This window comes from Falco cherrug, chromosome 2 (assembly GCF_023634085.1).
Source record: "Falco cherrug isolate bFalChe1 chromosome 2, bFalChe1.pri, whole genome shotgun sequence".
Lineage (NCBI taxonomy): Eukaryota > Metazoa > Chordata > Aves > Falconiformes > Falconidae > Falco > Falco cherrug.
Window position 1 is genome coordinate 2,609,096 of NC_073698.1, and position 13,649 is coordinate 2,622,744.

The 13,649-nt window shown below is 49.9% G+C and overlaps 2 protein-coding genes across 2 annotated transcripts; one reads left to right on the forward strand and one right to left on the reverse strand.

Annotated features, from left to right (window-relative positions):
- Nucleotides 1-5,810: 5,810 nt before the first annotated feature.
- On the forward strand, nt 5,811-6,758 carry LOC102047270 (olfactory receptor 52I2-like). The gene has a single exon (XM_005433900.1). The coding sequence runs from the start codon at nt 5,811-5,813 to the stop codon at nt 6,756-6,758; it is 948 nt and encodes a 315-aa protein (XP_005433957.1).
- A 4,130-nt stretch (nt 6,759-10,888) lies between these two features.
- On the reverse strand, nt 10,889-12,800 carry LOC129735469 (olfactory receptor 52K2-like). The gene has a single exon (XM_055703370.1). The coding sequence runs from the start codon at nt 12,327-12,329 to the stop codon at nt 11,349-11,351; it is 981 nt and encodes a 326-aa protein (XP_055559345.1). The 5' UTR covers nt 12,330-12,800; the 3' UTR covers nt 10,889-11,348.
- Nucleotides 12,801-13,649: the final 849 nt, after the last annotated feature.

The window sequence follows — 13,649 nt, forward strand, 5'->3', positions numbered from 1 at the left end:
AGAGCAGAGACTCTTTTGCTTAGCAAAGATCAGGCTGGGTTGTGTGTCTTCATAGACATGTTGGGGTGCAAATGCCAGGGAGGGAAAAGCATAATCAGATTTAACTTCAGTAGTGATAGCAAGTGGAGGGGAACACACTGAGGGAGGAAAGTAGAGGTAATCTCCCAGCTGTTGGAGCAGGGTGGGGTGTTGGAGCTATCTGCCAGCAGATGCATGGAAGCAAAGTACCCTTAGGTGGTGACTACCAGTTTCCCTGGGTAAGGCCAGCTGTCACATGCAAAGCAACAGGTGCTTGGCTCTGTGATGCAGAAGGTCCTCTTCAGCTCCATCTTTGTAGATACAGAGCAAGACAAATGGGAGATGAAGATGGCAAATCAAATACTCGGTCCTGATGGAGGGGTTAAAAATCCTCCTGCAGGTCTGCAATAAAACTTCCATCATCTGAGGTGTACTTATTTTCACATCTCCTGGTGGCACATGGAGGAAAGACAAAGGCTGACTCTTCTCTGCTTGTTTTCATATAGGAGCTACAGGATATCAAATGAGGATGCTCAGCCCATGGCCACATGTGAGACCTCCAAGTTGGCCAATGGCAGAGGGTCTCCCTCCTTGCCAACTCACATGGCGTACTGCCTACAGGGTGTTGGGGACAATCGATATGGGATGCCAGGTAGAGGCATTTGGGGACTGTGTGGCACTTGCTATGGCATGTTTAGGGGAGGAACCAAAGGCTGGCAAGGGGAGGGACGAGTGTAGAGTGGGTGCAATCAAGTGTGGGAAAGCCAAGGGATAAGGGGATGAAAGCGTCCAGTGCCACGTAAACAGGCGGTTGGTCAACACGCTGTCTGTCTGTGCTTGGTGCCTGATCAGCACAGTCTGCCCTCTTTGCTCGTTAAACTCATTTTTAACAACGTACTTGGGTGAGAGGCCCTCTAATCTGTGTGCATGTGTGAGTACCAAGGGCTGAGCACCAGCTCCTGGTGTGGTGAGCATGGACCGTAGTGGCCCATGAGTATTGGGTGCCAGCGCTTGGAGAGACTGAGTTGTATACGTGTGGGGTGGGTATGTATGTCAGTGTGCAAGCACCAGCAAACATTAAGAAGATCCAACCAGTGATTAGGCTGAGATTTGAAAGCCAGGTATAAGTGAGGCTGTAAGCCTTGGCTGCATACTGTAGAGGCCAGAATGTGCGAGTTTCTACTGATGAAACCAGGACAGTCCAAGCTAATGCTAGTGCAGAGAGCATGGAGTGAGCCACTGGTGATGCCACAGTGTTCAGTCAGCTAAGACAGCGGTTCACACATGTGTGTGGATATGCATGAGGCAACTGGGGAGACCAGGGATGCAGGGCCAGCTACTGGATAGACTGAATGTCTAAGCACAGCTACTAGAGGGATCCATATTATATACATCTATATATAATTTCCTCTAAAAACGTTCACCCTAATCAGCCAGAGAGGAGAACAGGATCAGGCCATTGAGGATGTTTGCAATTTTGTGAGTGTTTTCAGTCTCTGTTGACCTGCATGACTAGTCTCTACCTACCAACTCCCTGGAGCAGGGTCAGTGTTTGTACTCTGTTGTCCAGATCAGCAGCCAGGAATCTCCTGGGTGCAAGACCAATAAATACAGTGACATTTATGATGTGACAGGCCCCAAAGTGTGTGAGAGGCATGGAGGGACCTCTCTTGGGAGTACAGTCTTGCTTCGGGTGTACTGAGACTTCCTGATCTACTATTAAGACATATCAAGCACATGACCTGACTCCTGAAGACACTCCCTGTGCTCAATGGGACACAGTGCCAGTGTACGTGTCTGGAAAGGAGAAATTGCAAGGCATTGTTGCTATCCAACATGCAGAGATCCCTGCAAGATGGAGGCTCAGGGACATTTCTGGCTGGCTGTGTTTGTTCAGGTGTGGAGAAGACATGGGTCCCTGGAAGGAGGAGAGGCCAAGAAAAAAATGTGCCTAAGACCATGCAGAAGAGGTAACATTGAGTCCACATGGAGCTGAGTGATGGATGGTATAAACATCTTGTACTGAGCAGAAACTTGCTCAGCTGTAACTCTTACAGGCTACTTTGAGGTAGAAGTTCTGACAGACTGAAGCGTCCCAAGTGTCAGAATTGATGCACCCATCTGACATCAGGTCTGTGCCTTCTAGAACATGCATGGGGCCAGGCAGTCTCAGACACCCTCCCAGGCTCTCCAGGAAGCTGGTTGGTTGGAGTCAAGTTTATGGGACAAGAAAGTTTACATAGGGACCACTCAAGGAAATGTAGATGCATTGGAGGATGCATCTCCATCTCACACCCTGAGTGCACACACACATTCTTCTGGGGACATGCTGTTTGCAGAGTCAAACACAGAACACAGAGGCTGAGAAGAAAGTGCTCTTAGTGCAGGGAATGAAGAACAAAATCCTTGCTTTAGGAAAACCACCCCTTTCTGACCAAATCTCTGGGAATGACATTACCCACATGTCACAAATGACCATGTCTTCATTTCCTCCCCCATCTCACACATCCCTCATTGCTGAGCCCCTGAGTTGAACAAATTCTGTGCTGTTCTGTCCAACTGAGATTTATTTTATTGGGGGGGGGGGGGGGGGGAGGGGGGGGGGGAGGGGGGTGAGACCAAGCAGAAAGCATTGAGAGTGGAGACAGAAAAGACAGGACATGGCAGAAGAGTATCTCAGTGGGACAGAGCAGGGATGGAAGCCCTCCAAGGCAATTCTGCCTCTCCCCTCGGTGCCATGCTTGGCCCTGACACAGCCTTGTCACTGCCATAAAACAAATGTATCCCTGCTTACCATGTATCAGTCAGAATAACTTTATATGGCTCACAGGAAAGTGAAGGACGAGCTCCACTGCAGAATGGTGTTCCTCTTGTACTGAGCTTCTGCTTACATCTGCGCTTCCCCAAAAATCTTTTTTTTTTTTTTTTAAATAAACTGAAAATTAGGGAAGATTAGGGATTTATTCCCTAATGAGCTGGCATCCTGGCAATGATCCTTAAAGGAAGGCCTTACACCTACTGGAGGTTTACCATAATGTATGGTTTCCTTATGCATGATATGTAGGCATCATTCCTTGCCCATGTACTGCATGATGCAGCCAAGGCTCAGCACCTTCTGTGAGATCCTACCTCCCTGCAACAATTCTTGCACAAACTCTTCAGGGACTCAACAGACATAAAAGTTTGCTGTAGTGGTTCTGAGCGGAGAGAAGAGTGGAAACCCAGAGTCTCCAAACTACCTTGCTCTCTCTGGCAAAACCAAAGTGATTTTGCTTCTCTTCAGATGGACTTCAGAGTTTACATTTTGTACATTGGTCTCATGGGCACCCAGCAGGCTCTGGAGACCACCACAACCCTGAGACCCCAATGGTATGACACTGCAAGAGAGAGCTAAAGAAAGAAGCTGAAACAGTCTTGAAAATTTCTATCTGCTCAAAAGACAGACAACCTAATCTGTGTTCTCCATCTGCTGTCCCTTGGGGGATTTCCAGAGGATGGATTAATACTCCCATGTTGCTGCACTTAAAGATAGGCAGAGACGTGCTACTGCAGCCTTCCAGGTGACAGTCCCACAGGCGCAACAGATACCTGTGCTTATTCTTCTTAGCAGAGATCAGAAAGATCAGAAGCCTTTACTTAAGCTGCAAAGCTCTTTTGTGTTATATTTTTCCATCTCCCAGGCTAAGAAGTCCCACTGATAAGGGTTCTTCAATACTTCTGCAATACTGATAATAATATTGCACCAGGCACTGGGTGCAGAAGAGACCTTCTGGAAGAAAATACCTTCTTGCCTTGGATGTAGGCATGTGGGGACATGGCTCTGGATTCAGACATACGTAAGTGCCTGGAGGTAGGTGTCCACATATGCTTGTGTACATGATTTCTTGGAGTGTGAGCACTGCGTACAGCCAGTGGAGATCCAGCCCCTATGGTTCCTTGAGAGCAACTCAGCTCACCCTAGGGCAGACACCTACATTTAAGGAGTCAGTTACTTTGTAGGCTCCATGCTCGAGCCCTTCTCTGACTACAACAGGTTCTTAGACCCTCAGAGTGTCATTCCACTGCCACTTACTTGGATGTCTACAGCCACTTGAGATGCCTCCAGGTACCCAAGGCATCCATGTGGGAGAGGTGGACCATTACCAAGGGTTTGCAAGGACCTGTAACCTGTTGGATGCAAAAGGAGTAGAGGGCAAATGGGATACATGATGGATCTCAGATGGCTCTAGGCACCTGTGTTTAGGCAGCTGAGCCATGTCCTGAATCTTTGCAGAGGGACCCTCATGTAGACAGACCCTGAGATCTGGTGTATTAGACTAGGGCTTGCACCATCCCTAGGTGCACAGCTCTGTTTTGCAGCAGGGGCTGGTCTGAAAGGCTGATCCGTGTCCCTGGCAGTATGTGGGTCTGCTTGAGAGTGTGCGTTGGTAAAAGCAGCCACAGGTTAACCTCACTGCTCAAATCTGGATTCACACCTGACTCCTGCAGCTCCTGGTTACCAGGATGCAGAGGGTCAATGCAGTGCAATTATGTGCAGTAATTAAAAAGAAATTTTGATCCTGTTTCAACCTCTAAAATGTCTTGATTCATAGACATTTAGGCCAGAAGGTAAGCCAGCAGCTCCTATAGCAACCCCAAAGCTGGGGTTAAGTTATAGTTCAAATGGAGACTTCAAAGCCTACAGAAGTCTGCTCTCTATTTTAAAACTTCAGATGCTGTGTTTCTTTAGTTGTCTCTGAATATCTTTATTTCTATTCTGAACTTATCCAGCTTCTGCTTCTCAGTAGTGCCACATTGGTTGTGACTAATGTTAAATTTTACCCTAAATGATGATCCTGTGGCAGGGCTGTGCACAGGTGAATTTTACTCCACGTTGTCACTATCATGGATATTGTTAGCCATGAGCCACCCCACAGCTTGCTGCTTGCTAAAAAGCTGCTGATGGATGATCCAGGCAATTTATTTTAACAGGCAGGGATCTGGTGTGATCCTCATCTTCCTGGTCTTTGCCACTGTGTGTGAGGAAGCAGCAGGAGCAGTAGCAAAGTTCTGGCATGAATGTGTAGATCCTGCCCACCATACTCAGACCCTTCTTGTCTCTCCAGGATTGTTCTCTGGAGTTTCTGTATTACCTTCAAGCTTCTTCCACCAGAATAAAACCTCAGAAGTTAACATTTTCCTCTGACTACCATCTAGTTTTGTGGGCTTCTTTCATGGGTGAATGACAGAATGAAGACAGAGCAGCAAAAGGCTTAATGATGCTTAATGATGATGCTTAATGTTGCAGAGCACTTTCTGAGACCACTTCTCGCCCTGCAAATTTGGAGAAATTTGCTATGCTGAGCCCATTGTGGGGAAGCCAGGGCTGCTCAGGCAAAAGCTCTGTCTGAGGGAAGCTGGATGCAGGCATTTTTTCTCTCCTCTTGCAGCTTATTTCAAGATGTCATCTGAGCAGTGGTGAGTGACCAACAAAGAAATCAGCTTTTCACAAGCAACAGACTGTAAAAGTCCCTTGGTTGTCCCTGGTGGCACAACTTGGAACATGAACTTCTTCATCTCATAGGAACTTTCAAGCCGTAACTGCCCGATTTATTCAGCATTTCTGATCCATTCCCCCTGGCTGGCCATGTTATGCTGGATCACTCCTATCTCACACATCATAATAACAATGTGGATTCCGGATCTGGCTTTTGCGCTGATGAAGAGTGCCCAGCTCATCCCCCTTGGTTCTGGACATCTCAGGGTTTAAAACAGGGCTCCTGTTTTTAAGCACAAAAGCAAGATTCTTCTGCATGGCTTCTGATCCCTTCAACCACCCCAACAGCAGCTCCTCTTCTTTCATCCTCGTGGGTGTTCCCAGCTTGGAAGCTTTCTCCACCTGTCTGGGCATCCTTTTCTGCTCAGCCTATATCATCACCTTGGTAGGAAATGGTGTAGTTTTGCTCGTCATTGGGTTGGACAGCTCCCTGCGTGACCCCATCCACTGCTTCCTGGGCATGTTGGCAGTCGTTGATGTGATGATGGTAACATCCATTGTCCCTAAGATGCTGAGTGTATTCTGGCAGAACTCTACTGAGATTGGTTACATGGCCTGTTTTGTTCAGATGTTCCTTGTTCACTTCACAACATCAGAGGAGTCGGGAGTGCTGCTGGCCATGGCTGTTGACCGTTATGTTGCAATTTGTCACCCCCTCAGGTACCAAGCCATCTTGAATCACCAAACAATTGCCCAAATAGGCCTGGCCATTGTAGTGAGAGCTCTCCTTTTCATGGTCCCCTTAACAGGGTTAGTGACAAATCTCCCCTATTGCCGTTCCCATGTGGTTCCCCATTTGTACTGTGAGCACATGGCCATGGCAAAGCTGGCATGTGCAGACCCCAGGCCCAGCAGGCTTTACAGTGTGGTTGGGTCCTCTCTTATAGTAGGGATGGACATGGCTTTCATTGCTGTGTCCTATGGGATGATCTTTAAAACTGCCCTGCAGAAGAAATCCTGCTGGAAGGCCTTCCGCACCTGTGGGTGTCATATCTCTGTGATGCTGCTGTATTACATCCCTGGGATAGTCTCCATATATGCACAGCAGTTTGGCAGCAGCATATCTGTGCATGTACAGGTTCTGCTGGCTGATTTTTACCTGACCCTCCCCACCATGCTGAACCCCATCATTTACAGCATGAGGACCAAGCAGATCCGGCAGGCAGTGCTCAAAATGCTTTTTTTCAGGAAGGTTCATGCCTGACACAGTAGTTAGTAGTTTTCCAATTGTGTTCATCTATGCAAAGACAGCACCAATTTCATTCCCATTGAATGCACACGGTGAATAGAAGCAATGAGAGAAAGAGGAAGGACTCATTGACTTTAATGACCACATGACACCCTACTCTGATGAGAGTTATTTGGGACTGGGAGCATGAGCAAAGGTCAGGTCCTATTTCGCTTCCTGCTTTCCAGATGATTCAGAGAAGTAAGCAACAACCTTTGAGTTTTGGGATGTTCCCGATGCCATGAACATACCTGTGATAATTTAAAGCAGCATTTCAGGGCTCCAGGTATATTTGTGTCAATATACAGATTCTTTTCCAAATGGGGAAATTTCTTCTGTGTTGTCTTCTTTAGTCCTCAGGACTGGCAACAGGACACTGTCACACACTGCAGGTGCTATAGCCACAGAGGCTCTCCTCTCTGGGCTTCTCTTGTACAAAAGGTTGACCCTCACTGAGAATGGACAAGCTTTTCTGGGTTTCTGGGTGATGATGGAAACTGAGCATATTCAAAGATAAGCTCTTCAAAGCATTCTGTCCATTCAACAGTTCACACAAGCTGGGTGGGGAAACCGAAGCAGGGAGATGCACAATGGTGTTTCTCACTGGATCTAAGTGTCCACAGCTTGTGGTGGTGGAAATAAACACTGAGGCTCCTTGGGGATACTTCCCAATCCTGTGTCTTCTTGTTGTAATGAGCAAAAGTACCTGAATAGATAAATCTAGCATGTCTTGGAGGCCTGAAGGACAGCATGGAATAGGTCTGAGTGTCCTGAGCCAAGCGAGCTCTTGCTGATATTAGACGAGCTGCATCCCGGACTTTTTTGAACCCTGACTGAGCCAGCCAGCTATGTTCAGCCAGGATTGACAGGCTCTGTCTGGGGGCTGCAGCACCCAACCATTCTGAGACTTCCCTGTTTGTGAGAGCCCTCTTCTTCTGGAAGCTGTGACCTACCTGGGAATGACCCAGACAATCCAGGTCTCTCAGCAATGTCAGGTTTTATCTGGAAACTGCACACACAGGAGCCGTTTTGAGGCTTTACAGCTTATCATCAGGAAACACAAAGTCTACCATCAAAATGAGATAAGGATATTTCTGCAGGCATTATTGTGAACTGGTACTGGAGGCTCCCAAGCAGAGGGGCAATTTCAGTGAACATGAGAGTACATGTCATACATGCATAGAATGACAGAAACATTTGAGTTGAAAGACACAGTTGAAAACATCTCATTCCGCCCTACGTGCCAGGGACAGGGAAACCTCCCACCAGGACGTGTTGCTCACAACCCCGTCCAGCCTGGCTTTGACCACTAGCAGGGATGGGGCACCAAGCACAGACAGACAGCATATTGACCAACCGCCTGTTTACGTGGCACTGGACGCTTTCATCCCCTTATCCCTTGGCTTTCCCACACTTGATTGCACCCAGTCCACACTCATCCCTCCCATTGCCAGCCTTTGGTTCCTCCCCTAAACATGCCATAGCAAGTGCCACACAGTCCCCAAATGCCTCTACCTGGCATCCCATATCGATTGTCCCCAACACCCTGTAGGCAGTACGCCATGTGAGTTGGCAAGGAGGGAGACCCTCTGCCATTGGCCACCTTGGAGGTCTCACATGTGGCCATGGGCTGAGCATCCTCCTGGGACAGCCTGGGGAGCAGCCAGGCTGGGGGCTCTGTTGGCTTGGAGTGGGATATTGGGGTCCCCCCGCCTGCCATGTCCCTCTGCTGCTTTGGGTTCATGGTGGTGAACCTTTAATCACACATCCCAGAAACCTCGGCACATGGCAGACAGGTCCCTGCTGCAGGCCCTGCAGGAGGATGGCATCCATGCTTGTCGTGGTCTAGAGCCGGTAGGCAGCTGAGCAGCACACAGCCACTCACTCGCTGCTCCCCACAGTGGGATGGGGCAGAAATCAGAAGAGGAGAAGCGCAAATACTCATGGGCTGAGGTAAAGATAGTTTCATAGTAAAAATGAAAGAAACCTCAGAACCACCAACAGCAAAGGAAAACAAAAGCCGGGAAGACAAGTGATCCAGAACGTAGAAGAATGGCTGCAGAAACATGGCCTTACAATCTCTGAAGAACTGCACAATCCAGGCCTGGTATTAGAATAGGCCTGTAATCAGAATTGTACTGAAGTTGCTGTGCTGAAGTCAACAAGAAAGTAGCCTTGACTATTCTTGAATCCTGAGACCAAGAACTTATGTTGTGCCAACAGGCCGTGGCTGTAACAAGCTACAGCTGCTGGGAAAGCAGGTGCAGGGCCAAGAAAGATAGGGACCGGTATGGGAAAATAGGGAGTAACAAACTACAAGGCTGAAGCACAGCAACACAATTAGCTACAGGGATAGAATGCTTATTTTAGTCATGATAATTAGGGGTGTGAGAACCGCGCACATTTAGAGACTACTAACCAATGATATTTCTGCTTTACGCATATGCATGTGTATCGGTTCTATATAAGCAGTGTTAGAAACTAATAAAGTTAAGCAAGATGCATAACTCATATTGAGCATCTTCTTGACTCCGGCGAACCCTTCTTCCAACACCAGAAAGCACCAGTTGCCGAGCACCAGCAGAACGATGCCCAGCCAGTCCCTGAGCAACGGCAGCCCTGGCAAACCTCCCCCATCCCCAGCCCTCACCGCTGGTATTGCTGACCATGATGTTGCATGGTCTGTAACATCCCTTTGGTCAGCTGGGGTCAGCTGTCCCCGCTGGGTCCCCTCCCACCTCCTTGTGCACCCCAAGGCGACTCACTGCTGCGGCAACAGGAGGAGCAGAAAAGGCCTTGAGGCTGTGCAGGCACTGCTCAGCAGTAAATAAACCATCGCTGCGTTATCAGCACCACTGTGGTGCGTTCACCTTGGCTGGATGTCAGGTGCCCACCAAGCCGCTCTATCACTCCCCTCCTCAGCGGCACAGTGGGGGGAGAAAATAAGATGGAACAAAAGCACAAACAGCTCGTGGGTCAAGATACAGGTGGTTTAATAAAGCCAAAGCAAAGTCTGTGCGTGGCGGCAAAGGAAAACCAAAGACTGATTCTCTGCTTCCCATCAGCAGACGATGTCCAGCCACTTCCCAGGAAGCAGGGCTTCAGGACGCGTAGCCGTTCCTGTGCAAGACAAACAGTGTAGTAAGAAATGCCCCCACCTCCTCCTCCTTCCTCCCAGCTTGTACTGCTGAGCAGACCTCGTATGGCGTTGGAATATGCCTTTGGCCAGTTTGGGTCCTCTGTCCCGGCTGTGTGCCCTCCCCAGATCTTGGCCACCCCCAGCCTCAGGTACTCGCAGAGTCTGGTGTCTGAGTCAGGCGGGAGGATCAGCGCTGCACTTTAGGTGTTGGGCATCATGTAGATTGTACAGCTGCCGAGGAGGGTGACGGTGGGGGGATATGACTGTAAGCAGACCAGAAGGCACCCAGAGGCAGCAGTGTCAGGAGGCACTGAAAGAATTGAGCTTGTAGCCACCAGCTTGTCTTTGGGGTTCAACACAGGTCTTTGTAACGCTCCCCTTTCCTCTCCGGCTCCGTGCAGGATACATGTAGGACCTCAGACTTTGCTCAGGGACCAGGCCTCTGTGCCCGGATTTCTGTGGGGTGAAGGCACAAGGAGAGCTGGGATGGTCAGTCACTTTGTGCTGTTAGGAGATGAGGCTTCACCGTGGATAAAGTGACGCACAGATTTTCTGAGGAGAACAAGAGGAGTTTAGTGCCTGTTCTCTGCCCCCCTACTCTAACCCACACTCTGCTCCTCACCTCAGGATGCCATTGCAGGGGCCTATACGCTTAGGGAAGACACGCAACACAGAGAGGTAGGGACACTCCTCAAAATATTGGGAAACGTTTTGTAGAATGCACATCACGGCTGATGCCGGTTTGGTGTTTCTAATAAGAAGGGAACAAAACCCAACGCGACACTGCGGGGTTTCAGTGTGACTTGTAGACCCTGTTCTCAGGTGAGCTGGCTTTTGGGGATTGCTGCAAATGCTTCAGTAAGCTTTCAAGACAAGAGTCAAAATCTGCTTGGGCCAGCATCTGGAGGGGTGCGTGTGTCAGTGTGCACATGCAACCCCCCACTCCCCCCTCATAGCCAGGCACCAAGATCAGGCAGCTGCTAAAAACTAGGAAGTGGAGAGGTGGCGAGTTACAGACTGGCTGGAAAAGGTACGTGGGGAGCATGAGTCCATGAACAGACTTTCATTTCCAAAGCGGTAACAGGCTTTTATCGAGAGCTGAGATGAAGAGGGGAGGCAGGAGGTGGTGCAGATCTGAGGAGGACCAAGGACACAGATAGAGTTAGACACGGTTTACCTTCCCATTCTGAACAGGAATGTAGAATTCACTTTCTAAAGTTATAATGTCTCACCAGTCAAACTCTCCATGCTGCCTCCAGCTTTCAGGGTTTGGGCAAGATGATGACAGCATGGTCCTGCTTCTCCAGCAGACAGCTTTTTAAGTTTTTTCTTTGCTCCCCAAAGATGCTGCCGTTGTTCCCTGTTCCAAACCGTAGCCCTTGCCACCTGGCATTAGTGACGGGCTGGGGTCAGGACCTGGGCTGGATCTATTTCTGCCAGCGCAGGCTGAACACACGGTCCCGGATCTGCTTGGTCCTCATGCCGTAGATGAGCGGGTTGAGCATGGGAGGCACCAGCAGATAGAGGTCAGCCATCAGGATGTGGAGCTGCGGGGGGATGCTCTGGCCCCAGCGCTGAGTGTAGAAGGAGAAAAGGGCGGGTGTGTAGAAGAGCAGGATGACGCCGATGTGGGAGCCACAGGTGCCAAAGGACTTCAGACGAGCCTCTCTAGAGGAGAGGCCTATGACTTCCCTCAGAATCAGCACGTAGGAGACAGTGATGAGGATGGAATCTGAGCTAGCCACAGCAACAGCAAGTGTAATCCCATAGATGCTATTGCGCCGCGTGTCCCCACAGGCCAACTTCACCACTGACATGTGCTCACAGTAGGAGTGGTGGATGATGTGGGGGCCACAGTAGGACAGGCTGGTCACCATGCAGGTTACGGGCAAGATGGTGGTGACGCCACGCACTACAGCAGCCAGCCCCAGCTTGGTAATGGTGGGACCAGTCAGGATGGCAGAGTAGTGCAGGGGCTTGCAGATGGCCAGGTATCGGTCAAAGGCCATGGTGAGCAGCACCCCTGACTCCGTTATGGAGAAGGTGTGGATGAAGAACATCTGGGCCACACAGCCCTCAAAGCTGATCTCATGGGAGTGGAACCAGAAGATGCTCAGGAGCTTGGGCATGGTGGAAGTGGTGAGCACAAGGTCAAGGGCAGCCAGCATGGAGAGGAAGTAAAACATGGGTGTGTGCAGGCTTGGGTCCATCCTGATCACCAGGAGGAGCGTGATGTTCCCCAGCACTGCCGTGAGGTACATGGTGCAGAATGGGAAGGCAATCCAGAACTGAGCATCCTCCAGCCCAGGGATGCCTGTCAGGATGAAGGACGAGGGACTGGAGTGATTGGAGGAGGACATGAGGCACTGCTGCAGAGCTGGAAGGGAAGACACAGCAACAGCTGGCATGGGCAGGGAGAGCAATGAGCTGGAACAAGCACTGCTGTGGACCCCAGCCACAGCCAGAATAGCCCCGACTGTCTTCTCAGGCACACAGACCTGGACTCCATGACCCTTATGGGCCCCTTCCAACTCGAGGTATTCTATGAAACCATTGTACGATAGGATTCATATCCTCGTGCCTCTTATGCAGGTACACTCAGTGCCATCACTGGGAAGACGCAAACTCACATGGTCTTAGCCTGGACCTTGGGGAGTTCCCTTACCTCTCCTCCCACCCCGGGCTGGCCTCTGGCTGTTGTCTCCACCCGTCCCCTCCATAGTTTGGGAGTCACAAGCTCAAAGCAACATTTAGTTGCCATCAGTTCAAAAATCTAAGATGGGAGCAGGGGAAAGATCCAGAATGCTCTGTTGGGTTAAAAAGGCCATTCGGTGTCATGACAAAGAGCTGCTGTAGTGCTTGTCCCTTCCAGAGCAACCATCCTACGGTGTGTGTAACACATTTGCTGCAAGCCCCTGCCAAAGGCAAGGAGTGCTGTGAATTGTCCCTGTCCTGGTTGGACAGGGCTGGGAGCAGCCTGGGCTGGGGGGAGGGGGCCCTGCCCATGGATGGGGTTGGAACTAGATGGTCTTTAGACTTCATCCCAACGTAAAACATTTCTCCTGGTTTCAGCTGGGATAGTTAATTTTTTTCTTTTATTAGTTGTCAGCTCTGGGGGCTGTTCCTGCTGGAGCCCAAATACAAACCACCTTGCTGGAGTCCCTCTCTCAACAGGCATCCTGCGTATGGGGTCCCTGTCTCCTGCATCAGGAAGGAAAACCAGTGTCATGGCAAAAACTGTCCTGAGGCTGTAGTGCCGCTCCCTTCCGGCGCTAACTCTCCCAGGGTGTGTGTACCTCCTTATCCACAAGCCCCTGCCAAAGGCAAGGAGTGCTGTGAATTGTCCCCGTCCTGTAGGGAAAACGGAGGCACAGAAGGGTTAAATCAGCCTGCTGGCAGCAAGGGAGTTAGATGCAAGTTCCTCACTCACTTGTGCCCCCTCTTTTCCCCAACATACCCAAGGACCAGACTGCATCTCCTTGGCTTTCATTTGACTTCCTTGACCCCTGAAGAGTTTCCTCTCTCCTCCAAAGCGCTTTGAGCCCTCCACATGACACAAACCAAGAGGCCTTTTGCTCTGTTTCTAGCCATTGCTGTTTGCAATGTGAGTACAAACAGTGCAACGGCAATATTGGGAAATGCTGCCAAGACAAAGTTAATTGTAATTGGGCTCATGCAAAGGAGCTGTCCCTGCTGCGCTTCAGTTTCACCCACGTTACACCTGACCT